The 27,980-nt window shown below is 40.9% G+C and overlaps 3 protein-coding genes across 3 annotated transcripts in view; 2 read left to right on the forward strand and 1 right to left on the reverse strand.

Annotated features, from left to right (window-relative positions):
• The window catches only part of mtss1 (MTSS I-BAR domain containing 1), a 656,873-nt gene that overhangs the window by 416,391 nt on the left and 212,502 nt on the right, over positions 1–27,980 (forward strand). The window lies entirely within an intron of this gene.
• Positions 1,191–18,545, forward strand: LOC311049746 (myosin-7-like; the record flags this gene model as incomplete). Its single annotated transcript, XM_084063564.1, has 37 exons — positions 1,191–1,391; positions 1,617–1,760; positions 2,280–2,436; positions 2,581–2,608; positions 2,751–2,856; positions 2,943–3,035; positions 3,176–3,239; positions 3,323–3,421; positions 3,513–3,616; positions 3,821–3,959; positions 4,852–4,970; positions 5,081–5,230; positions 5,637–5,807; positions 6,142–6,457; positions 7,054–7,121; positions 7,221–7,426; positions 7,520–7,643; positions 8,321–8,457; positions 8,540–8,795; positions 8,906–9,148; positions 9,565–9,741; positions 10,340–10,485; positions 11,094–11,184; positions 11,667–12,056; positions 12,189–12,315; positions 12,493–12,611; positions 12,785–12,981; positions 13,077–13,260; positions 13,342–13,507; positions 13,891–14,015; positions 14,101–14,409; positions 14,537–14,740; positions 15,752–16,048; positions 17,644–17,748; positions 17,840–17,935; positions 18,287–18,418; positions 18,525–18,545. 37 exons carry the CDS (start codon positions 1,191–1,193, stop codon positions 18,543–18,545), a joined length of 5,811 nt encoding a protein of 1,936 aa, XP_083919690.1.
• On the reverse strand, positions 21,878–27,957 carry LOC311048421 (uncharacterized protein; the record flags this gene model as incomplete). Its single annotated transcript, XM_084061679.1, has 3 exons — positions 27,726–27,957; positions 24,757–24,900; positions 21,878–23,370 (listed from the first exon to the last, which is right to left on the reverse strand). The coding sequence occupies exons 1-3, from the start codon at positions 27,946–27,948 to the stop codon at positions 21,878–21,880; spliced, it is 1,860 nt and encodes a 619-aa protein (XP_083917805.1). The 5' UTR covers positions 27,949–27,957.

The following is a 27,980-nucleotide window of genomic DNA, read 5'->3' on the forward strand; positions in this document are numbered from 1 at the left end:
AGAGACCAACACATCCCGAGTCATCCAACTGGGTTTCAAAACAAGGCAAGTCACTGTTTGTGTCATATAGTTACTTTCTGGTCAGCCACCTTTAATAGCCATCCAAACAGAGGTTTCAGAGGATACTGCCTCTGAGTTGACAGAGATAATGAGTAGAACCCACTGTAACCGAGTGAAACAGCTCTTTAACCACTTGAACCCCAGCATGCCCATTCTAGAAGCGTCAGAACACGTGTGAGCTTGTAGATCTTGGTGTAGACAGAAAAAAGTGGTCCAAGTATAGTTGTAACTCAGGTCAATTTTTCTAAGAATAGAGGGTTTAAGTGGTTCCAATATATTGAGCAGTGTGAGAGTGGTATATTATTCTGTGTAACAGGGCAGTCAAGCAGTATCAATGTATTTTAAGTTAATGAAACAGCTCATGTTGTAGGCACAGAAATGTGTTTTCAACTGTAAAACTAATTTGAAATGGCAGTTCTGACACATTAGAGTTTTCATCTTTGTAATAATCGTGTTCATTTATGTGACCAAATGTTATTATGTGATGTAGCCAAATGTCAATTATAAACAAAATAATTTCCTAAATTGTTAAAGTTTTCAACTGATTTATATTTTCGCATATTTCAAACTCTCTGGTGGCCATGAACTTGCTGACGGTACTCACTGGTGGCAAGCTAGAAGCCATACTGTATGTAGGTCCTGTCGTACTTTGAGGACAGGTCCTCCTAACCCTAACCCGGTTTTGAATGATAGGGAGTCGCGAAAGTTTAATGGCTGGTGGTAGGGCGTTCCATTTCGGTGGCAGAATAGTAGAATACATTCATTCCCATGTTTGTTCCGAATTTGGGGGGTACGAGATCAGTGGTGCTCCCTCTGGTGTTGTGCCCGTGGACGTCTCTCGCTCTTGTGAAGTAGTTTGACAGTGGGCACTGATACCCTGAGTATCTTGAAGACCAGGCCCATTGCATGTTGCTATACTCTGTCCCTCTCTACCCATAGCCATCCCAGCCTAGCAAAGTGAGCTGGGGTTCTGGGAGTGACGCTATTCAGTGACACTGGGACATCTATGTAATTATTATGAAAAGTTTCTTATGAGAGCATGCGAGTAGTGTGGAAGCAATTTGAAGTTTGGATGTTTAGGTGTTGATTCTTTGGTAAATGTTTGCAGATAGACATCTAAGAGCGTCGAGATGGGGGACGCTCTAATGGCAGAGTTCGGGAAGGCAGCTTCATTTCTGCGAAAGTCCGACAAGGAGCGCCTGGAGGCCCAGACTCGTCCATTCGACATGAAAAAGGAGTGTTTTGTGCCCGATCCTGAAGTTGAGTATGTCAAGGCTCAAATCATCTCTAGAGATGGCGACAGAGTCACCGTGAATACCGAGTTTGGAAAAGTAAGTGTGTCATGTATGAATGAAGGCAGTTGCCATTAGTGGTGGTAGAACAATGTTGGCAATTATTGATAAATAAATATTTTATTACATTTGTTCTTACCATTGAAACCACACAAAATAAAGCAGTCATTGTACATCTCCAGATATTTTAAAACAAAAATACTATTGGTTGGGGTTAAAAATGACCACATGAACCTAATATACCATATGGTCTTTTCTTTCAAGGAAACAACACATAAGGAGGATCTTGTCCATCCCCAGAACCCACCAAAGTATGATAAAATTGAAGACATGGCGATGTTCACCTTCCTCCATGAGCCCGCTGTGCTGTTTAACCTCAAAGAGCGTTATGCAGCCTGGATGATCTATGTGAGTCATTGCAACCAAAATGCAGTGGTGTAAAGTAACTAAGTACATTTACTTAAGTACTGTATTTAAGTACAATATTGAGGTATTTGTACTTTACTTGAGTATTTCCAATTTCCAATACTTTTACTTCTACTCCACTACATCTCCGAGGCAAATATTGCACTTTTACTCCACTACAATTGTTTGAAAACTTTAGTTACTAGTTACTTTCCGGATATAAATTATGATGTTATGAAACATACATTAACCACTTTGGCCCTATTTTATACCTAGGCTATTTGAAAATATTTTCAAACATTTTAGTACTTTTACTTTTGGTACTTTAAGTACATTTTAATGCCAATACTTTTGTACTTTTTATAAATTTTGAATTCCGGACTTTTACTTGTAACGGAGTACTTCTACAATGCAGTATTGATACTTTTACTTAAGTAAAACATACTTTTCCCCCACTGCCAAAATGTGAGGATCATCTAGTTTATGTGCCTTTCACCAATGTGACACTGACCTCCTCCACAGACCTACTCAGGGCTGTTCTGTGTGACTGTCAACCCCTACAAGTGGCTGCCAGTGTACGACCAGTCAGTGGTCGATGCCTACAGAGGCAAGAAGAGGAGTGAAGCTCCCCCTCACATCTTCTCCATCTCTGACAATGCCTACCAATACATGTTGTCAGGTACTGTAAAGTTAAACCTTCTTCCAACCCGATTAGTAAAGGTGACTCTGTAGATTATAAAACACTGGTGTGTCCACCAATATATTCATGTGACTGCCCAAATTAGTACCACATATCATATTACCTTCTCTTTAACTTTTGCAGACAGGGAGAATCAGTCTGTCCTGATCACGTGAGTAAAACGCTACAGTAACCATCAGGATCATTACCTTGATCTGCTATGAAAAGAAAATACTAATACAAAGTTCATCATTTCTGGAAACAAACAGATAAACAAACAAACAAACACAATAAACTTGTTCTTCTACCATCAGTGGAGAATCTGGTGCTGGAAAGACTGTGAACACCAAAAGAGTCATCCAGTACTTTGCCAGCATTGCAGCTGTTTCTGGAAAGAAGGATGCTGCCGCAGAGAAAAAGGTTTATTTTGTACTCAGAACATCTAGTGCGTTAAGTACAGTAAAAGCAATGGTGCATGACTTAAAACACTATCTGCTTGTCTCTAGGGAACCCTTGAAGATCAAATCATTCAGGCTAACCCGGCTCTGGAGGCTTTTGGGAATGCCAAGACCATCAGGAATGACAATTCCTCCAGATTTGTAAGTTTACCACCCCAACCCAAACTACACACACAAAGGCCATTGTATAGAGAGTGATTTTGTGTCAACAAGTTCTAGAAACGCCTCCTCCAGATTGTATTCCCTTAACAGCACAACAATTTGCCTGTCATATTTCTTAGGGTAAATTCATCCGAATCCACTTTGGTGTTAGTGGCAAGTTGTCCTCTGCTGATATTGAGACTTGTAAGTATACAAGCAAGCTTTATATATTTGATGCATTTAAACAGTAAAAAAAAACGTACAGTTAAAACTACCATTCCTTTCAGATCTGCTAGAGAAGTCCCGTGTCACGTTTCAACTTAAAGCTGAGAGAGACTACCACATCTTCTACCAGATTCTGTCTCAACAGAAACCAGAGCTGCTGGGTGAATATTGAAACGTAAAACAATGTCATGCCATTTTAAAAAAAGACTCAGAATGTGATAACAATTAAAGTATATGCTTGATGCTTCACAGAGATGCTGCTCATCACCAGCAACCCCTATGATTATTCCTTCATCTCCCAAGGAGAGATAGCTGTAACCTCCATCAATGATTCTGAGGAGCTGTGCGCTACTGATGTAAGTGAATTCCTGGATTAGCAAATACATTAAGAAAGAAAGCTGCCATTTCACAATAAAGCCAATATTACTATAATATATATCACAATATATTATAGTAATAAAGTAATGTAATATATACTACTAAAACACAATGAGAGATACAGTATGTAAGGCTCAGTAAAATGTAAAACCAACTTGTCCAACTATTATCTCATGTTTTAGGAAGCTTTTGATGTGCTGGGCTTCACCCAAGAGGAGAAGAATGGCATCTACAAGCTGACTGGTGCCATCATGCACTATGGCAACATGAAGTTTAAACAGAAGCAGAGGGAGGAGCAGGCAGAGCCTGATGGCACTGAGGGTAAGATTTCATCATTCAAAACTTAACCCATTAAGGGCTCGGGTGGCGCAGTGGTAAAGTCAATGCCCACCACCACGGAGGTTGTGGGTTCGAATCCACCGTGGTGCATCCGGCTTTGTCGAGTGTCTACACAAACACAATTGGCCCGTGTTTGGGGAGGGAAGCCGTGGCGGGGTGGGTGACATCGGTCATTGCACGTACTCCTACGGGCTGGGGCGGCACCTGTCAGCGGGGAGTGTGGGGCGGGAGGAGTAGGACGAAGGCTCTACCTCCTTCTGGTGGGGGCTCCTCACTGGCAGGTGAGTCAGTAGGATACGACAGTAGTGACAACACAGAAATGTGTGTGGGGAGGAATCAATTGGCATAAGGACTACATTAGGGAAAAAAATATTGGCTACTCTAAATAAAAATAAATACAAAAGAACGTAACCTATTAAGACCCGAGGCCGATTCTACAAATGCCTTGTTCTAAATCAGTAGTTCTCAAACTTGTTTTTGCCAAGGACCATCAAAAGAGAATTTGAGTTAAAAAACACGATCAAGATTTTTTTTAAATGCTCAGTGTCGGCTATTAATTTTGAATAGCCAACGCTGACAAAATAGTGAAAAAACACAGCTCATCTACCAGTAGACTTGGGTGAGGTGCTGGAGTCAAAATGAAGCCAGATGAACAATTAAAAGGAGCCAACGCAAACTCAAACAAAAATAATCGTATTTTTTTTTTAATGTAGATAGCAAGTTTTCGGTCTAGACCTTCTTCAGGCAGACTTGAATAGCCGACGACACAGATGACACAGATGCTTTCCCGGTTTTAATGGAATACAAACTGCTTGTAAATCTTCAAGATAATGTGTATATGTGGTGAAAATATCTTTAAACCCTCCTGCTCCAGATGCTGACAAAGTCTCATATTTGATGGGGATAAACTCAGCTGACCTCCTGAAGGGCCTGTGCCACCCAAGGGTCAAAGTAGGAAATGAATGGGTCACCAAAGGTCAGGGTGTCAATCAAGTGAGTGTCAGTCATTGTACTGTTGTACTCATGTATTTTCATTAAGACAGCAATATATGTTCAAATGTGAGTTCATTGTTTTATGCTTAAATCAACGTTATGTTTGACAGGTCTACTACGCTATTGGTGCACTGTCCAAGTCAGTGTATGAGAGGTTGTTCAACTGGATGGTGGTGAGAATCAACCAGTCCCTGGAAACCAGGGCCGCTCGTCAGCACTACATTGGTGTGCTGGACATTGCTGGCTTTGAGATCTTTGATGTGAGTATTTTGAAGACTGAAACTGTAATTGATACATTTTAATATTCTAAATCTACAACAAGTAGTTGTCTGTGAAAATGTAAAGCAAGACGACTTGGGTATAGAATATTATAGAAAACGTGCTCAGACACAATTGTTGTCCCTTGTTCGGGGGAGGGCAGCCGGGGCGAGGAGGGTGATATTGGTCCAAAGAAAATCACTTACCCTACATTTAATAGACATGTTATTAAACACACAGCGGCAAAAAGGAAAGCAACGCATCTATAGCATTCACCAAGTTGGACTAAGTTTGCTGCAATTATTTAGCAATCTTATACCACCACCTTAGCATGGTACAGTATGTTATTGAACCGCAGGTCTTATGCTTACCTGCCACAAAGCACTGCTTCAACTTCTTCCCTTACAGTTCAACACCTTTGAACAACTGTGCATCAACTTCACTAATGAGAAGCTGCAGCAGTTCTTCAACCACCACATGTTTGTGTTGGAACAAGAAGAGTACAAGAAAGAAGGCATCGTCTGGGTGTTCATTGACTTTGGCATGGACTTAGCTGCCTGCATTGAGCTCATTGAGAAGGTTGGTGTTTTGGAGTTCAAAGTCATAGATCACATCCGAATTTTTATAATCTAATATTCATTCATTAGTTTTTCATATACTGTGTTAACCACTTAAACCCCATATGGTTGAGCGGAGTCCCGCAGGGCTCTATACTAGTGCCTTTTCTGTTTTCTGTTATTGTGGGGAAAGCTTTCGCTGAAAACAGCAGATCGACAAGCTCACAACGCGACGCAACGCATCGCGGTGTGAGCTTGTCGATCTGCTATTTTCAGCGAAAGCTTTCCCCACTATACGGATGCTGGGGTTAAGTATAGTTAAGTATATTGCCATATCTTTCCCCACTTTTCTCCAGCCCATGGGTATCATGTCAATCCTTGAAGAGGAGTGCATGTTCCCTAAAGCCAGCGATGCAACATTCAAGGCTAAGCTGTATGACAACCACCTGGGCAAAAACCCCAACTTCCAGAAGCCCAGGATGATCAAGGGGAGACCAGAGGCCCATTTCTCCCTGGTTCACTATGCCGGCACTGTGGATTACAACATTGGTAACTGGTTGGTGAAAAATAAAGACCCTCTCAATGAGACCGTGGTCGGTCTCTTCCAGAAGTCGACGATGAAGTTACTGGGTACGCTCTTTGCTAGCTATGCTAGTGCAGAAACTGCAGCAGGTACGTGAGCTTATACTTCCAATGGTGTACATTTACTCAAGTAATATACTTAAGTACAATTTGAAGTATTTTCTTTTTACTTTACTGGAGCATTTCCAATTTTCAATACTTTTACCCACTGCATCGCAGGCAAATATTGTACTTTTTACTCCACTACAATTATATGAAAACTTTAGTTACTAGTTTCTTTGCAGATATAAATTATTATATTATAAAACATACATTAACCACTTTAGCCCTATTTCATACAGAGGCTATTTGAAGATAGCCGATCTACAAGCTCACAACGCGTCGCACCGCGATGCATTGTGAGCTTGTAGATCTGCAATTTTCAAACGTTTTTTGTACTTTTACTTTCGGTACTTTAAGTATATTTTGATGCCAATACTTTTGAACTTTTACTCAAGTAACATTTTGAACACAGGCCTTTTACTTGCAACAGAGTATTTTTATATTGTGGTATTGCTACTCTACTTAAGTAAACTATGAATAGCCTTCTTCCACCACTGATTACGTCATATACGTGATGCAGTTCAGTTCACGTTCAGGGGGTTACTGGTAACACAGATGGTCTGCCCTTTTCTTGTCGTTGATAGAGGAGGCCAAAAGTGGCGGAAAAAAGAAGAAAGGGTCTTCATTCCAGACTGTGTCTGCCTTGCACAGGGTAATACTTTATCGGTGGCAAAACATTTACATTTTACATTTGAAATCCTACAGAATATATCAATACAATATACACATTCATTCTTTGTTAAACCCACAGGAGAACCTGGGTAAGCTCATGACCAACTTGAGGTCCACCCATCCACACTTTGTGCGCTGCCTCATCCCCAATGAGTCCAAGACTCCCGGGGCCATGGAGAATCCTCTGGTCATGCACCAGCTACGCTGTAACGGTGTGCTGGAAGGCATCAGGATCTGCAGAAAGGGTTTCCCTAACAGGATTCTTTATGCTGACTTCAAACAAAGGTTAAACACCAGCTTTTAACCCAACAGTTATTTACAGCTGCTTCTCTAAATGTGCTGTGATTTCAAATGATGTGTTTACAACGTTTCATTCAGATACCGCATTCTCAATCCAAGTGCAATCCCTGAGGGACAGTTCATGGACAACAAGAAAGCTTCAGAAAAACTTCTGGCTTCCTTGAATCTGGATGAAGAGCAGTATAGGTTTGGACACACCAAGGTTGGTTTTTTAATAGTACAGAAACAATTCTTGTTTTTTCCCCACTTATTGGGTTATTTTGCGTATAATCTAGATCAGGATTTTATTTATTTATTCTGAGAGCCCCTTCAGACAACGCCACCCATGTTTTTAACATTTTTACTCATGTTTGGATAATTCCTGCGGATATGATAAATATACCTGTAGGCCCTACTGATAGTTACAATATGTCCATTATTATTATTATTTTAGTATATATTTCCCGGTTGCACCTTTCTACTCATTCTAACTCAGAGGCTGTTGTCAGCTCTAAATGCTTATAGGTCATTATAACAATCATTATATGTCCGATTTGACACATCCGGGGAACAGGTTAATCCACAATTCATAACATCTAGAAATTAACACATGTTAGCTAAATACCTGATAACTGTATGTAACTTACACCTTTTGACACCAAAACACTGATCTGACTGCAGACACACACACACACACACACACACACACACACACACACACACACACACACACACACACACACACACACACACACACACACACACACACACACACACACACACACACACACACACACACACACACACACAGCTACAGCTTGGTTGCAACAATTAGCAACACACACCTGACACTAATCAAATAATGATGTATCTAACACACAGTCCTCTTATCAATATTAGGTGTTCTTCAAAGCTGGTCTCCTGGGTCTTCTTGAAGAGATGAGAGACGACCGTCTTTCTCTCATCATCACTGGACTTCAGGCCAGATCCAGAGGATTAATTGCCAGACAGAAATTCCAGAAACTTGTAGAGCGCAGGTACAGTATCATAGATTTTGCTCAAATCAAACATCCTTTGATAGAAGAGGAATTACTGAAAAACAACTGTTTATATCAAAAGGGATGCCTTACTGGTGATCCAGTGGAATATACGTGCTTTCATGGGTGTCAAGAATTGGCCCTGGATGAAGATGTTCTTCAAGATCAAGCCTCTGCTGCAGTCGGCGGAGACGGAGAAGGAGATGGCTAACATGAAGGAGGAATTCCTTAAGCTAAAAGAGGTTTTTGCTAAAACTGATGCCAGGAAGAAGGAACTGGAAGAAAAAATGGTCTCTATTCTCCAAGAGAAGAATGACCTGCAGCTCGCAGTCCAGTCTGTAAGTCATCAAATGAACTAAATTCACATACATATATTAACTGTAATATTATTGTTTACGTTGCCATTACACTTCCTTTATAAAACATTGAAATATTTTGTTCCAAATAGGAACAAGATGCTCTCTCAGATGCTGAAGAGCGCTGTGAGGGTCTGATCAAGAGCAAGATCCAGCTTGAGGCCAAATCAAAAGAGCTGACGGAAAGACTGGAAGACGAGGAGGAGATGAACGCAGAGCTGACTGCTAAGAAGAGGAAGCTGGAGGACGAGTGCTCAGAACTCAAGAAAGACATTGATGACCTGGAGCTCACTCTGGCCAAAGTGGAAAAGGAGAAGCACGCCACGGAGAACAAGGTATTGTAAGAGACAATCAAGTCCAGTAACTCATGTTGATGAGGAATTTACCCAAGCAAGTGAATTATACCACTGTTTCCCAAACAGTGGGTCGGGACCCATTTGCGGGTCGCGGACCAATTTTTAAGGGTCATGAGTGAATAACCCTTTATTTTTGGTTTCCTACATTTTGTTAAAAAGGTTTAACAAAAAGTTAAAAACTAATTGAAAAGTTTGTTTTGTCTCCAAAAGATTTCCATAAAATAAAATAAAAGTACTGACAATAGCAGATCTACAATCTACAGTACAGTGAGCTTGTAGATCGGCTATTTTCACTAGTTTGGGTCCCGGGGAGACATCAAATGTCTCTTTTAGGTCTCAAGCTAAAATGTCTGGGAACCACTGAATTATACTAACTACTGTAGTTAATAATTTAGGTTAAAAACATGACTGAGGAGATGGCAGCGTTAGACGAACTCATTGGCAAGCTGACCAAGGAGAAGAAGGCTCTTCAAGAGGCTCATCAGCAAACGCTGGACGACCTGCAGAGTGAGGAGGACAAAGTCAACACTCTGACCAAGGCCAAGACCAAGCTGGAGCAGCAGGTTGACGATGTGAGTATATCAAGCAATATTATTGTCATAGCATTGTCATAGAGTTATTAGAATGTGGAGCAGAGTACAATCAATGGGCCTCATTCACAAAAACGTGCAAACGATCATAAACCATTCGTGTGAGCCTTTCATTCATCATTGTTCTTCTTAGCTGAAGTTGATGGACAAACTCATGTCTGTTCTGAGGCGGTCGTATACAGTATGTGGCAGAAAACATGCATGATGGCCCTTACAATTCCTTATTCTTAATGCAAAATCAATTGCAGTAGTGCCAAATATCCTTCCATGCTTTATTAGCCTAAAATGTATTCCTGTGACATTATCACTCACGTTCAGCTGATCCATCATGCGAGGGACTCGCTAGTGCCCTAATACTCTACAACCTATCAAGGCATTGCCATGCAAAGCTTGTCGAGTAACACCGTTGTACTACGTAGTGCTTTCACTTGTGATGTGCACAAATCAAAGATGTACACACCCATTCATGAAGCCGACTTTGTTATTTACTTAGGAGCAGACCCACGTTGAAATATAGTTGACAGAATAGCTTTGTGAATTAGGCCCATTGTATTCTTCCTGACATTGTTTCATTTCTTAGCTTGAAGGATCACTGGAACAAGAGAAGAAAGTCAGGATGGATCTCGAGAGAGCAAAGCGGAAGCTGGAAGGAGATTTGAAGTTGACCCAGGAGAACCTAATGGACCTGGAGAATGACAAGCAGCAACTTGAGGAGAGACTGAAGAAGTAAATCATGCAAAACCTTACAAATCTAATGCAACAATTTAAAAAATACATAGAGGCCCTAAATGTCTGTATTCTCTCACTTAAAGTCGCAGATCACACATCCTCAGAAATCCTCAGAAACATCAATCTCTGATCATTAAATGTACATGACAAGTATTCTTAAACTAGCTTTATGTTACCTTTTTTTTTGCTCTAACTTTGTCCTAATTTAGTATTCTATATTATATGAATTATGCATGAGATTGATGATCGGAACAAAGGGTTATGCAAGGGAATGCACACCAAATCAAAACAACAAGACACGTCCTCATTGATGACTCCTTGCAAACTTCCTCATTGTATATTGTTGCATTTAGTGATGCTCTGATTGGCGAGTGCATTTGTGACGTAACAGCGTCTGAATTGCGTGCGCAGCATCAGAGCCGTTTTCAAGAAGTGGAAATCTGAAAGCCAGATTTTAGTGGTAAAAACCCATAGTAATGCTATACAGTATGAAGAGTGCCAGGAGTTTCATTATTAAGCTTCGAAAACATATCCACCACACAAAAAAAACATGATTTTGGTGGAGTGCGTCTTTACTGTATAAATATAAACATTTCTTTTAATAGGAAGGACTTTGAGGTTAGCCAGCTAAACAGTAAGATTGAGGATGAACAGGCTATGAGTGCCCAACTTCAGAAGAAACTTAAGGAGTTGCAGGTAACTATGAATGCAATATAAAATGTAATTATGCATGCACAACTAAACATTTTTTTTATTCAAAGCAGTTGGTTCTCAAACTGGGGAACTCGCAACGCCGAGCTTGTAGTTCGGCTATTTTCACAATATTTATCTGTGGAACCGAGTCAAACTAAATGAAATTCCAAGTGCTTGTCAGGGTGTGGGGGTCCTCAGTTCAAATATGATTATTTTGGGGAGTCGTGGCCTGAACAGTTTGGTCTTTGGAAACCCTTGATTCAAAGCACAGATATCCACCAAGGAAAATGTTATCAGTTCTCCCTGGGCCCAGGACCTTCCATCAAGTATTGTGGAAATCCGGGAGCTTTTTTTTTTTTTTTTTTGCAAATCTATTCATAACTGCTTGAGTTGCAGCTAACTGACAGACATACTGACAGACGGGGGTGAAAACATGTTAGGCGATAACAAAGTGTTGGGCTAAATAATGTACATTGCATTGTCAGGCCCGTATTGAAGAATTAGAGGAAGAACTGGAGGCTGAGAGAGCTGCTCGAGCCAAGGTGGAGAAACAGAGATCAGACTTGTCCAGAGAGCTGGAGGAGATCAGCGAGAGGCTGGAGGAGGCCGGTGGGGCCACCGCCGCCCAGATCGAGATGAACAAGAAGAGAGAGGCTGAGTTCCAGAAGGTGCGCAGAGACCTTGAAGAGTCCACTCTGCAACACGAGGCCACCACTTCTACTCTGAGAAAGAAGAACGCAGACAGTGTGGCTGACCTGGGAGAGCAGATTGACAACCTTCAGAGAGTCAAGCAGAAGTTGGAGAAAGAGAAGAGCGAGCTCAGACTGGAGCTTGATGATGTGGTCTCCAACATGGAGCAAGTTGTTAAGACCAAGGTGAGTTAAAAGTCTCCAACATGGAGCAAATCGCTAAGACCAAAGGAGTCAAAAGTCCTAATTGTGTAAATGTAGAATCAGGTCAGAATGATCGTGTTGATTGATAATAAATTGATGTATTGATTCTTTTAGACAAACTTGGAAAAAATGTGCCGCACTTTGGAGGACCAGATGACTGAATACAGAACAAAATCTGAGGAAGGTCAACGCTCCATTAATGACTTCACCATGCAGAAAGCAAAGCTTCAAACTGAGAATGGTATGACACTGTTAAAATGGGTCATGACAAAACAACTGTAGCAACAATGTGTGGAAATATATTCACATCCAGCTCATTCTAGTGTTTGAGTTTGATTCCAGCTAACTGACATTTGAGCTACATTCATTATTTTGTAAGTGAAAGAAGATGATTGAAAAAAAACGTGTTTGGCTACAGGTGAGCTGATCAGGCAGATGGAGGAGAAGGACTCTCTTGTCTCCCAGTTGACCAGAGGGAAGCAGTCATACACTCAGCAGGTTGAGGACCTCAAGAGACAACTGGAGGAGGAAATCAAGGTAGAATACGCTTCAATAAAATGGCATTTAGGTAGAAATGGACCATACACCAATTAATTAATAAAAATGTACCATTCATTAATAAAAGGATTGTGATAAAAGTTTATAAGGAAACAGGTTTTTGTGGATTCTGCAACTAACTAAATTACCCCCGCCCCCTTCCTTCACAAAAGGCCAAGAATGCACTTGCCCATGCAGTGCAGTCTGCTCGCCATGACTCTGACCTGCTGAGGGAGCAGTATGAGGAGGAGCAGGAGGCCAAGGCGGAGCTGCAACGGGGCATGTCCAAGGCTAACTCTGAAGTGGCTCAGTGGAGAACCAAGTATGAGACTGATGCCGTCCAGAGGACCGAGGAGCTGGAAGAGGCAAAGTAAGGAAATCACCTCCTAGATGAAGGTCACTGTTATGAGATGTAGGGAGACACCTGATACACATGGATTATGTTTGTTTGGCCCTGTACAATAGGAAGAAGTTAGCCCAGCGTCTGCAGGATGCAGAGGAATCTGTGGAGGCTGTTAATGCTAAATGCTCCTCCCTGGAGAAGACCAAACACAGGCTCCAGAATGAGATTGAAGATCTCATGGCGGATGTGGAGAGATCTAATTCTGCCGCTGCAGCTCTGGACAAGAAGCAAAGAAACTTTGACAAGGTAATACAACTTGAGAAAGATAAATAGTTGCCTCTTAATATGTTGCATTTTCTGATCCAATGTGACACATTATTAAACCAGGTCCTGGCTGAGTGGAAGCAGAAGTTTGAAGAATCTCAGACTGAGCTGGAGAGCACCCAGAAAGAGGCCAGGTCTCTCAGCACTGAGCTCTTCAAACTGAAGAACTCTTATGAAGAGTCTCTGGATCATCTGGAGACCATGAAGCGAGAAAACAAGAACCTTCAAGGTAATGTTTCATTCATCTTCATTATCTAATGGGTGTAGAGCAGGGGTGTTAAACCCATTTGCGAAATGCAACTTCATGCGGGTCACATGTTAACGAGCAAATGCATGCGCACAAATCAATGAGCAGATGTGCGTGCGAACTGACCAGCACGTAACTCCTACCGTTTTCCCACCGTTTAACCACTTCAAATTGGACATTATAGCAGAAATAAATGTAGAATAGCCTACTATCTCTGTCCCTGCTATCTGGCAATTTGTTTTTGGAAAATTGTGTTTCTTATTCTTCATACAAATAAAAACCACATGGCTGCCGGTTTGACAACCCCTGAGGATACCTTTTCATGGCTGGGACCAATTTTAAATAATGATATGCTTTTAAAATAGAGGAAATTTCTGACCTGACTGAGCAAGTTGGTGAGGGAGGAAAGAGCATCCATGAGTTGGAGAAGGCACGTAAATTACTGGAGCAAGAAAAGGCTGAGATACAGTCTGCCCTCGAAGAAGCTGAGGTGAGATTGGAATAAGCAATAAAGATATGAAATCGTATCGGCTCAATGTCAGACGAATTTCTCATGATATGTGGTGTTCCAACAGGGATCCCTCGAGCATGAGGAAGGCAAGATCCTCAGAGCTCAACTAGAGTTCAACCAGGTCAAGGCTGACATCGAGCGCAAACTTGCTGAGAAGGATGAGGAGATGGAAATGGCTAAGAGGAACCAGCAGAGAGTGGTGGACACCTTGCAAACCTCCTTGGAGTCTGAGACTCGCAGCAGGAATGAGGCTCTGAGACTGAAGAAGAAGATGGAGGGAGATCTCAATGAGATGGAGGTCCAGCTGAGCCAGGCCAACAGGCAGGCAGCAGAAGCTCAGAAACAGCTCAAGGGACTCCATACCCATATGAAGGTATAGTAATAGTGAAAACAGAAAACATGTTGACTATAAATCTGTCAATATCTTTCATCATCCAAGTTAAGGTCAGACAAGCTGAGACATAAAGATGACATTTCCTTAATGCTTAATATTTTAACAGGACTCTCAGATGCAGTTGGATGATGCTCTTCGTGCCAATGATGATCTGAAGGAGAACATTGCCATAGTGGAGAGACGCAGCAATCTGGTGCAGGCTGAACTGGAGGAGCTGAGGTCTATGGTGGAGCAGACCGAGAGAGGTCGTAAACTGGCTGAGCAGGAACTGCTGGATGTCAGTGAGAGAGTTCAACTGCTGCACTCCCAGGTAAGTCATCATTGAAATGGATTAAACCCAAATCAGTCAACATTAAAGGTAGGGTAAGGGATATTTGTTGGTTAAAACAAATATCACTTCTACGCACCAAATATTTAGGATTTAGAAACGGTTAGTGAGTGTGTTTATACACATTTTATAAACACTTACTCAAACTTGTGATTTATTAACGTAGTTACTAGTCGTTAGACAATTATTTTGTGTGAGCCCATCTAAAGTCAGGAATGTCTATGCTTAATAAAGCATAGACAAAATGAGATATAAAATGTCAATACAATCATTAAGCACATTAAAGATTAGGTTATTAATCAGGAACAAAACCTTTAAAACTGTGTTTACTAATGCTTTGTAATGTATGAATAATGTTATACGAATGATGAATTCATGATTAATTAAGTATTTACTAATGCTTAATTAATGATAAATAGTTTATGGTTGAAATGTTTATAACTGTATTTACTAATGCTTAGTAATGTATGAACTACACATTTACAAATGGTGAATTCATGATGAATTAAGTATTTACTAATGTTTAACTCATGCTTAACTAATGCTTAATAGTGTATAGCTATTATAAAGTGCTACCAACATGTATTGTTAAAAGGTTGAAGCTCTATATTCTGATAGGAATCATTGCTGTAGTGTTTGTTCAGAAACAGCTTCTCTCCAGCTCTTAAATTAACAGAAATAACATTATCAGGTGGGTTGTCAATTGCATTAACTCAGGAGAGAGTCCTCATTTATCAGCTTCAGACTTATAGTGTCCCAGATCCAATTTTTGTTTTCTCACTTCTTTGTGTTATCACTTCCCTTTCCCTTATTTTATGTTTATTAAAGAGCTGGAGAGATGGGGAGGCCCCTGTTACTAAACAAACACTATATAGCTATTTAATACTTATATTGACAAAATGAATCACTTGAACTGCATGAATTGATTCAAAACGTTGCCATGTCATATCTAAAAAAAATACTAATCACAACGTTTTTTTGTTATGTTTTCAGAACACCAGTCTGTTGAACCAAAAGAAGAAACTTGAGGTAGACACATCCCAGCTTCAGAATGAACTGGACGAGGCTCTGCAGGAGTGTAGAAATGCTGAGGAAAAGGCCAAGAAGGCCATCACTGATGCCGCCATGATGGCCGAGGAGCTGAAGAAAGAGCAGGACACCAGTGCTCACCTGGAACGCATGAAGAAAAACATGGAACAGACCATCAAGGACCTGCAGCACCGCCTGGATGAAGCTGAGAACATAGCCATGAAAGGTGGCAAGAAGCATGTCCAGAAACTGGAGTCCAGGGTGAGCGACTAAACTTTCTGTACTATAAGCCTTAACCCATTAAGACCGGGAACGCATCTGTGTGTCATTGTTAGATTACTTTGGCTATTAAAAAATAGCAGACCTACAAGCTCATAGCGCGGCACGAGTGCTGCGCTACAAGCTGGTAGATCTGCTATTTTTTGAAAAATTAATCGTGAAAATGTGTCAAATCTTTGAATATATATATTTTTTAAAGTGAAAATTTGTAACTCAAATCTTTGCTTCTGGGGTCCCTGGAACAAAACACTTTGAGATGGGGGTCTGCGGCCAAATACATATAATTTTGGGGGTCCTTGAGAACCAATGACATAGAAACATATGTTTTATAAGAAAAATCAAACACATCCGTCTTGATCACATGACTATAGAGATCATGTGTACCGATTTGCGTGAAATTTTGATAAAATCGTTAGGAGTAATATAAGTAATATATAATATAAGGTGGCAAGAAGCATGTCCAGAAACTGGAGTCCAGGGTGAGCGACTAAACTTTCTGTACTATAAGCCTTAACCCATTAAGACCGGGAACGCATCTGTGTGTCATTGTTAGATTACTTTGGCTATTAAAAAATAGCAGACCTACAAGCTCATATCGCGGCACGAGTGCTGCGCTACAAGCTGGTAGATCTGCTATTTTTTGAAAAATTAATCGTGAAAATGTGTCAAATCTTTGAATATATATATTTTTTAAAGTGAAAATTTGTAACTCAAATCTTTGCTTCTGGGGTCCCTGGAACAAAACACTTTGAGATGGGGGTCTGCGGCCAAATACATATAATTTTGGGGGTCCTTGAGAACCAATGACATAGAAACATATGTTTTATAAGAAAAATCAAACACATCCGTCTTGATCACATGACTATAGAGATCATGTGGACCGATTTGCGTGAAATTTTGATAAAATCGTTAGGAGTAATATAAAAAAATGCGCTATAAAAGGCAGATGTGAAAAATGCAGGGCAAAGGGTTTTCCTTGACCTCTAGACAAACAAATGTTTGCTTTAAAAATAAATATATATTCAAAGATTTGCACAAATTGTCAAGATTTTTCAAAAAAATTGTAGATCTGCTATTTTTGAATAGCCAAAGACAACTAAAAATGACACACAGACGTGTTCCCGGTCAAGGTGGTGATCACACTGGTAAGCAGTAGATGAAATGGCTAGTGGAGTGATCTCCACTTCAGTGCAACCTGGCAACATTTTAGGCATTGTGTTCAATCACAATTGTCAGAACCTATAATAAATGAAGCAAGAACAATGGAGGCCAAGATATTGGAGAAGATGATTATTTATAAAGGTGACGATCACACTGGTAAGCTGTAGATGAAGTGGAGGGATTTAGGCATCCTGATCAATCACAATTGTCAGAACCTATAATAATATAATAGAGAAGTTGATTATTGACGTGTACAACAAACATGACACTGCTTTTTACACTATCCAACTGCAGCATGGTACGCTTTGCCATTTAGGCTTCATTCTTGCAGTATGATCTCTGCCTTAATATTTCACTCGCTCTCTGTTTTTCCTAAATTCACATTATATACTCAGGCATATGCTTTCCTTTTAAAGGTAAGGGAGCTGGAAGTGGAAGTGGAATCAGAGCAAAAAAAAGCTAATGATTCGGTAAAAGGAGTTCGCAAATATGAAAGACGCATCAAGGAGCTCACCTATCAGGTATAATCCTTAGATATTGATCACAAGCTTTGGTTTAATATGTAACTGAATTAAATCTCAATGAAAATGTTGAATTCATTTCTTAATGCAGACAGAGGAGGATCGTAAAAACCTGAGCCGCCTCCAGGACCTGGTGGATAAATTGCAGCTTAAAGTCAAGTCCTACAAGAGAACTGCAGAAGAGGCTGTGAGTATTTCAGCGATTCAACCACTATAGGAATATTAAGAAGTATCATCATGCACAATAGTACACACACATCTAGCCTTTTGGCAGTTTATTTTGACTAAGATGTTGTCAATGACAAAAAAGAAAAGAAAGAAACATAGTGATTTATTTTCAGTGAAGTGTTGTGTGGAGTCTCTAAACTATTTTCATATCAGCTATTGAGTCATTGACACTGTGCAGTAACTGGTAACTTAACTAAAAACCTGTGAAGGCAAGCCCAACTGGACAGTACAGTTGGGCTTGCCTTCACAGGTTAAGTGGACTCCAAACGTAAATTCCTTACCTTGAATAATCCACCACCTATTATTTTAGGAGGAACAAGCAAACAGCAGTCAGGGCAAGTTCCGTAAGCTGCAACATGAACTGGATGAGGCAGAGGAAAGGGCTGACATTGCCGAGTCTCAGGTCAACAAGATGAGAACCAAGAGTCGTGATACGGGCAAGGTAAGCATCTAGTGACAAATATCACTATTTAACAATTTTCAAAGCAGATGTGAAAGTGAAACCTCTATTTTAATATATTTATAATATGTCTTTTTTTCTCTTACAGAAAGGTAAAGATGAGGAGTGAAGCTCCCTGACAGACCGTTCTAATGAAATTATTTTTCTCTATGCAACATAGCAGAAAAAATTATAAAGCAATCTTATGAACTGAATACATAGGACCACAATGGAAACAAGTCCCACGGACTTTGTTGTTATCCTTTTAGCCTTAAATGTCTTACTGTACCACATGCTGTTTACATTTCTGACTAATAAAGTATTCAAGTAATCAATGAAAATCTAAAAGCATTGTTTGTTTCAAGTGTGTCCTGTGCCTACCTTTTCTACATTGTAGAGTAGAAGATGTTTTTAAGTTTTTTAATATATATAATACATATAACTTGTTACTTGCCATACAGTACACTATTGTTCCCAAAAAGCTCCAAGGTCAAGGTTAATGCTAAAAAATGTGATGTATTACCTTTTGTTGTCCTTGCTTACTGTAAATCGCTCTGGATTAATTGTCTGCTAAATGCCTAAATTGTAAATTGTTAACCCCCCCAGTAGTAGTTCTTTGCCTTTACAAATGCCTCTATGAAGAAGACACAACAAATACATAGAATCGAAACAAATAGTCTAACTAAATGCAAAATGCAAAATATGTACTATGATAATGTGACAGTCCAAACAACACATCAGCACACAGCTGAGCACTTTATTATGACTTTATTTCATGCATAATATTAATCCTGACACATTTTGGACAGATGGACGATAATGTTCTACCAGTAAGCTGCAGATAATAACGTGAAAATCAATTGAAAAAAAATCAACATAGTGAGTGTGCGTTCGATAAAGGGGCTGTAGCAACTCATAAATGTAATAGCAGCTTAACATTAATTACTAAGCAACACGGCATGGTGAATGTAGGCATTCAAATCCACAAACTAACTAAACAGTTTCCATACAGAAAATGAGAATCTTCAGAGAAACTAAATGGCATTGCTGTCAGGCAGAAACCTCATATTTCAACATTTCATTTTTTTCCCCCCCATAATTTGATGTCCTACTTTGTCATACTGCAGTGTCTCACAAAAGTAGCAAAAATAGCTGAGCTTGTAGATGGGCCGTTGTTTGCCATTTTTCAAATTTGTTCAAGTGAAAAAAATGTATGATCATGTATAGGGGTGCACCAAAAATCTGTTCGCCAAAAATATTTTTCCCATCAAAAGGGCAAACAGCAAAATCCAATAGGTAACACCGTTGTAAATTTGTGAAGTATACAGCAGCTGCTTCTCTCTATAATGCACTGTTGTATGGAGAGGTATAAATTAGCTGCTTTTCTGTTGGTAATGCACCGTTGTATTCTCTCTCAAATTGAGGCCAGGTGCTATTCCTTCCTAACACCCCCCCCCTCACAGACACACCACACTGACACAGTAGGAATGAAACTAACCTTTGTAACCAAGTCTGTCTATATATATATATATATATATATATATATATATATATATATATAGAGTTCAGTAATTTAAAAAATATATTTATTTATTGTGTAGAATTATCAACTATTGTGTAGTAATGACATACAATGTCTCAAAACATTAGCATGCTATGCAATTGAATTGAAGAAAAAAAACTGAAGAAATATTAATTTAAGAAATTAAAACAAATTAAATTAGATTCAATAGTTGGTCAATTCACGATGACAACAGCACAGCTTGGTTACAAAGGTTAGTTTCATTCCTACTGTGTCAGTGTGGTGTGTCTGTGAGGGGGGGGGTGTTAGGAAGGAATAGCACCTGGCCTCAATTTGAGAGAGAATACAACGGTGCATTACCAACAGAAAAGCAGCTGATTTATACCTCTCCATACAACAGTGCATTACAGAGAGAAGCAGCTGCTGTATACTTCACAAATTTACAACGGTGTTACCTATTGGATTTTGCTGTTTGCCCTTTTGATGGGAAAAATATTTTTGGCGGACAGATTTTTGGTGCACCCCTATACATGATCATACATTTTGCCTCTGTGTGTGTGTGTGTGTGTGTGTGTGTGTGTGTGTGTGTGTGTGTGTGTGTGAGAGACATTATGTCAAATAAGATGGTTTACATGGAGAACAAAAGACAAAAACATTTGTTACTGTTCAACAATCAGCTTCTTCTCTATGAATCCTCAGTTCAGATGTGTATTTTGACTACCACTAACTTGCCACTAACTGCAACTAAAGGTTTGTTTCTGTAAAGGGAATCAGACCCTGGGCGAGTTAGACCCAGACTCCCTCACCAGAACCCCTTCGAGGCGTGCTAATTCCTCTCCGGTTACTGGAATTTTAACCTTACTCCTACTTATCGCTTTATCTAGAATGGATAAACTCTTGTCTCTTGAGTTCAACCTAGAGGATCTATTCTCGGTAGATTACAAGTGGCTTCCGACAACGACTAGACTCAGACTTGGAATAGACATTGCTCTGAACTCAGGCACAAATCTAAAATAAGATTTAATAACACTCAGTGATCGGAGACCAACACTATTTCCTTGGCGTCTTTGACCAGCAGTTACGGGGCACAACTACTGTTGTATCTGCGTGTGCTCCAACATCAACTGTAACAGACCTAATTTCACTCCTGGCTCTGCGTTATTACACGGCAGCTAGTGTCTAGTGATCTCTCGTGAGTAGCGCTCTGTATCCTGCTTTTATAGGAAATAAATGAGAGCCACTCGTTGAGAAATGAACCTAGCACCAACCACCTTACTTGGTAATAAATAGCAGATAGCTGAGAATGAAACTTTAGACCGTTGACAGGGCCTGTCCCAACCCGTGTCAGTTAGAGAGAAACTCTCAAACACGGGTTAGCTCCTACGCTAATGTAGTAATATGTGTTACCAATCTTACCACGAGAATACAGGAAAAGGACAAAATACCCGGATATCTTTCTTGGCTAATGAGGCAGTGGGGAGGCAGTCGTCACACGAAAATGAAGTTCAATAAAAAGATTTATTAAGGAAGTGAGTTACAAATATAGAGAGTAAAGTATTGAGAAGAGGAAAAGGCCACCGAAGTGGCTAGCAGCTAAATATGAGCAAAACAGAAGTCTCTAGATGCAAAGTCCAGGAAGCATCTGCCCATCCCTGGGCGACCGGAGGTTAAGTACATCAACCCCTGTGGCAGAACACTGTCATTACATGGCATCATCTCACCCCTCCCTTCCAGTCCAACTTCCAACTCTCGAAGCACGTGGTTACTTCCTGTCACGTCTCACCTCCGCCAAGCAGACAGTGCGTGACCTTGGCTGTCTGGCCTGTTATCAGCTTACACAGGCAGCTGGTGAGAAAGTGTGTGGGAAGCGATCTAAGCAAAAACATAGCAGAGCTATAATGCTATAAGCTAAACATCAGTTTTGCATGTTTCAATGGTCTCTAATAGTATGGACCATGTTGGCTTCTTGGATCGGGGCGGTATTGGCTGGGGGGTGCCCCGTAGAATCCTGTTGTAGGATCGGGGCCGGGGTAGGGTCCTTGTTGGGGTCCCCTTGGCGGATACGGGTGGGGGTACGGCGGTGGTCCCCCCCCTGTTGTATGGACAGCGTTGTAAGGTGGATTCCAATTGTTCCATCTCTCGCTGCCTTCGGGCCAGGCAGCGGCAGCAGCAGGTGCCCTGGCAGCACGGTTGTGTTTCAGCTTCTCTCTTTTCTTCTTGGAGGCCGACATGGCAGGTGTCTGTGGCTGGGGCCTCGCAGGAGCTGGTGGTCTAGGGGTCACATTGGTGGCTTGGGCCTCGCTCTCAACAGTTTCCCCTTTATGAGTCCTCAGGTGTTTTTGCAGGTGATGTTTTCGACCAAATTGTTCTGCACAAAATGTACAAGTAAAGGGCTTTTCTCCTGTATGAATCCTCATGTGTGTTTTTAGATGACTCTTGTGACCAAATGTTTTGCCACAAACTAAACAGGGAAAGGGCTTTTCCCCTTTATGACTAATCCTTATATGTGTTTTTAGATGACACATCTGACTGAAGTCTTTGCAACAAACTGAACACTTAAAGGGCTTTTCCCCTGTATGAGTCCTCATGTGTATTTTTAAAACACTCTTTCGATTAAAGCCACTGTCACAAACTTCACAAGTAAAGGGCTTTTCCCCTGTATGAGTGCTCATATGTCTTTTTAGGTGACTAGCGTGACCAAAGCCTTTGCCACAGTTTGCACAAGTAAAGGGTTTTTCCCTTGTATGAGTCCGCATGTGTAATTGCAGACTAACCAACTGCCTAAAGCCTTTGCAACAAACTGTACACAGGAAGGGCTTTTCTCCTGTATGAATCCTCATGTGTGTGTTTAGATTACCCATGTGACTAAAGACTTTGCCACAAACTTCACAAGTACAAGGCTTTCTCCCAGTATGTAGTCTTGACATATTCTTTCCTTTGTCACTCCTCATGGAGTCGGTTTGTTTTGATGATTTCAGGTCCTGAGACAGCTTGTTGCTCAAAGACAGTCTTCGTCCTTTCACATTTTGTGTCTTGTGTGATTTCAGTGTGTTTAAAGCCGACTGATCTCCCCTAGCCTCCTCCCACTCATCATCACTGTCTTCAGTGTCAGATTCAGAACAGTGTGAAGAGAAGAGCTGGTCATCACTAGTTAGTTGTGATGTTCCACAGTCCTCTACACCAGCTTGTGTTTTCATGTGTTCAGTTGAGGTGCTGGCTACAGGCTCTGTCTCTCTGCTTTCATCACCATCTTCATCTTCACTTTCCACTGTTAGCAATCCCAACGTTGACCCATCATCCTCCTCTGGTCTTTGAAGTACCTCCTCGTGTTCCTCTTTATTCTGTGGAGGCTCTGGTTCCTCCTGGACCAGACTGGCGTTTCTGTCATGGTGTTCAGGGGAAACCTCTTTACACACAGGGAGGTTCTGGAAGTCTAAGCAAAAAAATGTATGAGAGAAAAACATTAGATGTTACAACTTTGAAGTATTCCATGCAGTGTTTTTTTGTATAGTGCATAGTGTTTTTTGGTTGTTGAAAAGTTAAAGCTTGACCATTGTATGATACGGGCCTATAATTGTTTATTAGTGATTCAGAAAAAAGACTGATGGATCTAGATCAGGGGTTCTCAAACTTTTTTATACCACAACCCCATAGTATGAGGGAACCTTTTCAGAATTACATTTTTCCATTAGACCCCCCCCCCTAGAACTAAAACACTACGATATCAATAAACCCTATGGAAGTGGTTCTGTACACACATTTGTAAACTGAGGCATTTAGCCAAAAGATGTCGCTAGAACCAACTTTCTTGATCCAGCTCTCGATTTTATCTTTGGCCACCGACTGTGGCGTTTTTCTCCACCGCGGCAGCAGTTGGTAGCTGTTCTCGGGGCCTGTGAAAATGACCCCCCCCCCCCCCCCCCGCTCGGTAATGTTACATCGCGATCTGTAAATTGAGTGGTTTGTTTATTCAAATGCCAACTCGGGGGGCTTATTTTGTTTGCTGGTTACAAGTTACAACAGATGAAGTATACACAGCTTAACTCCGTGAGGGTACAGATGGAGCCAAATGGACAAATCAGTTTACAGTGTGTGTGTGTGTGTGTGTGTGTGTGTGTGTGTGTGTGTGTGTGTGTGTGTGTGTGTGTGTGTGTGTGTGTGTGTGTGTGTGTGTGTGTGTGTGTGTGTGTGTGTGTGTGTGTGTGTGTGTGTGTGTGTGTTGTCTTGTGTTGCTGCTTGTTGTCAGTCTTGGAAGCAGAGCTGTGTGTGTATGAGGAATCAACTGGCTGTCCCCTTCACCTTGGTCACGATGACCTCACTTTATTTTTATTTTTTTACCGTTTCTTAATAAAAAACAATATTGCAACTTTTTTGGTTGCCAAAGTGTGACCCCAACGGCATCTTCCCCACTTTGGGTCGCGACCCATAGTTTGAGAACCGCTGATCTTCATTATTCTAGAGCAGCGTCAAAGTTCACCCTCCCCTGGGCGGTGTGTGGTCATCACAACATGACTCACTTTAAAAAAAGGATAAATGACTTTTTTTTAAGTCCATACTGCTATTCATAGGGCTGCACATGTGTCATGTGTTTCGCTAGCCAATCACAGTCCTGAATTTGCAAAGTCAGCCAATCACATTACAGTAAGTGGTGATGACACTAGCTGTAATGTGATTGGCTGACTTTGCAAAAGTATCGATTTGCATTAACAATGGCAGGGTTAGGGGGTATACAAATCTTTTGGTCGGTGTCCAAAACTCACTTATAGGGGGCGGCTACACCACCCCAAAAATCAATAGAATAAAGTAAAACAATACATACCTATCCTGTACAACTTTACAACAGGTTGCAGTCTTGCATCAAGCAGTCCACGTCCCTGGTCCATCTCTCGCTGTTCCTCTGAGAACGTTGAATATCTTCTGGAGGCCATCTCTCTGGATACTATAGACCTCTCCCTGTGGTGGTCTGTAGAAAACACCAGTAGTAAAAACAAAAACAAACAAAAACTTTTAGCTATCATTCAACCTTACATACTGTATGTAATCAAATCAAACTACTTCGGACGATTAATTGTCGCACAAATAATTGCGATTAACGATTTAATTGTGTTTTTGGCATTGAACATTGGAACTGATGAATACAACTTAACATTTTTGTTTGTTTTTTAGGATTAATAATCACAAATTGCAAAGGGCATATATGACACATAACTTCAATATACAAAGACATTATTAATAATTTTATACATGTAAAAATAGCAGAAGTAGCTGATCTACAAGCTTACAACGCATCATGATGTGATGCGTTGTAAGCTTGTAGATCTGCTATTTCTGCTTTTTTTATATATATTTGAAAATGTGTGAACATTTTTCAACATGGAACGATTATGAAGATTAGGCAAAAATAATTGCGATTAGACGATTATGTAATAATTGTGACAGGCCTACCGGTGTCAAATATTTAATTCAGACCTGCCAACCTTGGGAAAATTATTTTTGAGTAACACACTCATGCACTTTTGTGGTGCTAGTGAATTTGGTTATCATTCATTGTTTCGTTATACAACACAACAAGAACATGTCAACTTTCAGTTCAACAACGGCCACAACATCCTTGGTTTATTTAGCCATTGTTTCGTCTACTTCTCATTGCTCGCTATACATCTGCCTCTTTCAACAATATTTCCACCCCCTGGGAACCACACCGGAAAGGAACACCGTTCACCGTTAGCAACAGTTAGCCGAAATGGCTAATATCTACTTAAACATTTGCTACTTACTATGTCTTCGTAGCCACCATGCTCATGTCCATATTTCCACCTTATTGCCTCCCCAGTCACGTTAATATGTCATGTACTTTTCGTGTTGTTTTGTTTCGCGAGAGAAACAAGCAATCAGGTCGATGAAAATCGGCTCCGGTCTTGCTAATCCTACGTCGCTTATAATAAGCGGCCATGTCCGTCACGTCACTGCTAACATACCAAGGATGAGTCACTGAAGTCACTGAAGTCACTGTCTAGCGAAAATTAGTGCCCCTTGAAGCACCTCAGTACCATTACAGTTGAATTGAAGTGTGCCTCATTTACTTCCATTTGTACATTCTCAAAGTTACAGACCTGTAAGGTCCATTTGGTTCCATTAGTACGCTACACTCTCACAGTAACAGACCTGTAAGGGTCCATTTGGAACTCCTCCAAGGAACCCTGAGGGTCCCTGGACCACACCTTTGAGAACCACTGCTTTACATAAATGCATATCTAATATCGAGCATAATTGAGTACATTTAAGAGTAAATGACAGATATATTTTGTTACAGAGAGATTATTTTGAAGTACGGGCTTTCCGTGCGGATGTCCAGTGACAATTGGGGGGTAAAGCCCAAGACTACCAGAGATACGAAAGTAAAAATCAGACTCAGAAAATACATAGATAGTCTTGACCCAAGGCTAGTGAAAGCAGTGAAGCTGCCCACAAGCTACTGGGAAATGTTGTTTAACTTAACTTTAGTAGCTTAGCTATGGTGAAGCTGTTTGGAAATGTAGTTTAGCTAGCGGCTTAGTTACGGGCGACCTATACTAGGCTTTTTAAAGCGCACGGATGCGTGGAATTTACTGCACGCGTACAACGCATTTGGAAAGATCCAATTGATATTAATGATACCGACTACACCAGGCGCACGGATACACAAGCCCCGCATACGCAAGCTCTAAAATAGGACTGGACTATAAGTCGGCCGTTACTTGTATCTAAGTCTGGTGTTGAACGCATGTAGACATGTTTACAAACCTACAACAGACATAACTACAGTGTGTAGTTTGGTGTTGTGTATAGATAACAGACATAAATATATAAAATGGCAACTAAAGTAATCAAAAAAGTCAACCAAAGAACAAGATTTTTGTACAGGATCTCCTCACTGGTCAGTAGAAATACATTGCAGACTCTAACAGGAGCACTCATCCAATGTCACTTCGACTATGCATGCACCTCATGGTACCACCACAAAGGCCTTCAAAACATGGCTACAGACATCCCAAAACAAACTGGTCAAGCTAGCTTGGCCTCACACCTACAACTCATCTAATCTAACCCCTGCTCATTTTGCTAGGGTGGGATAAGGATAATTCCTTTTAACAGGTCGTTCATGAAAGTCCTTGTGGTCTTGTTTCCAATGAGAACCTGTGAGCAATTAGGGGTTAAGAGTCTTGCTCAGGGACAAATTTCATTTCATCGACACATATGCTGACCTGGCCTGGAATCAAACCTGGGCCAACCAGGGCCTCTGGCTCCCTAGGCGGGCTCACTAACCATTCAGCTATGGCCGCCCCTACTATGGCCGCCCCGGTACCCTATCCGGATGGATCAGGGTAGAGGACAGAGTACAGCAACTTGCAATAGGCCTGGTCTGCAAGATACACTACACCACACAGACACCCATGTACCTCTGTCAAACTATTTCAAAAACGTCAAAGACGTCCACAAACACAATATTAGAGGGAGTTCCTCAACTCACGTTCAACCCAGATTTGGCTCAAACAAGGGGTTAAAATAATTCTACTGCTATGCCACCAAAATGTGTGAATCCTTACTCTCCTTCAAACCCACTCTAAAAGAGCACTTAGAGGTGGCTGCAATTCGGAACTGGCCCCTGTAAAAAGTCCAAGCCTATCACCAGAAATGCCCTAGTGTTCTGTATGTAACAGACATACCTGCAGTGTGTAGTTTGGTGTTGTGTATGTAACAGACATACCTGCAGTGTGTAGTTTGGTGTTGTGTATGTAACAGACATACCTGCAGTGTGTAGTTTGGTGTTGTGTAGTGTCTCTATTTCTCTCTGGAAGAGGTTGCACATGAACTCTGCAGCCGCACTGAGGCGCTCCAACACAAACACTCTGACATTAAGCTTCACGAAACAAACATCACTTGTGTGTTTCTCCAAAACACACAATATCTCCTCTCCCACCGACGTCATGTGTGCATTTATCTTCATCCGCACAGACTCCATTTGACGCATTTTAACTCCTGTTCGGGACATTTTTTTTCACG

The sequence above is a fragment of the Gymnoscopelus microlampas genome (assembly GCF_963454915.1).
Source record: "Gymnoscopelus microlampas genome assembly, chromosome: 7".
In the NCBI taxonomy this organism is placed as follows: domain Eukaryota; kingdom Metazoa; phylum Chordata; class Actinopteri; order Myctophiformes; family Myctophidae; genus Gymnoscopelus; species Gymnoscopelus microlampas.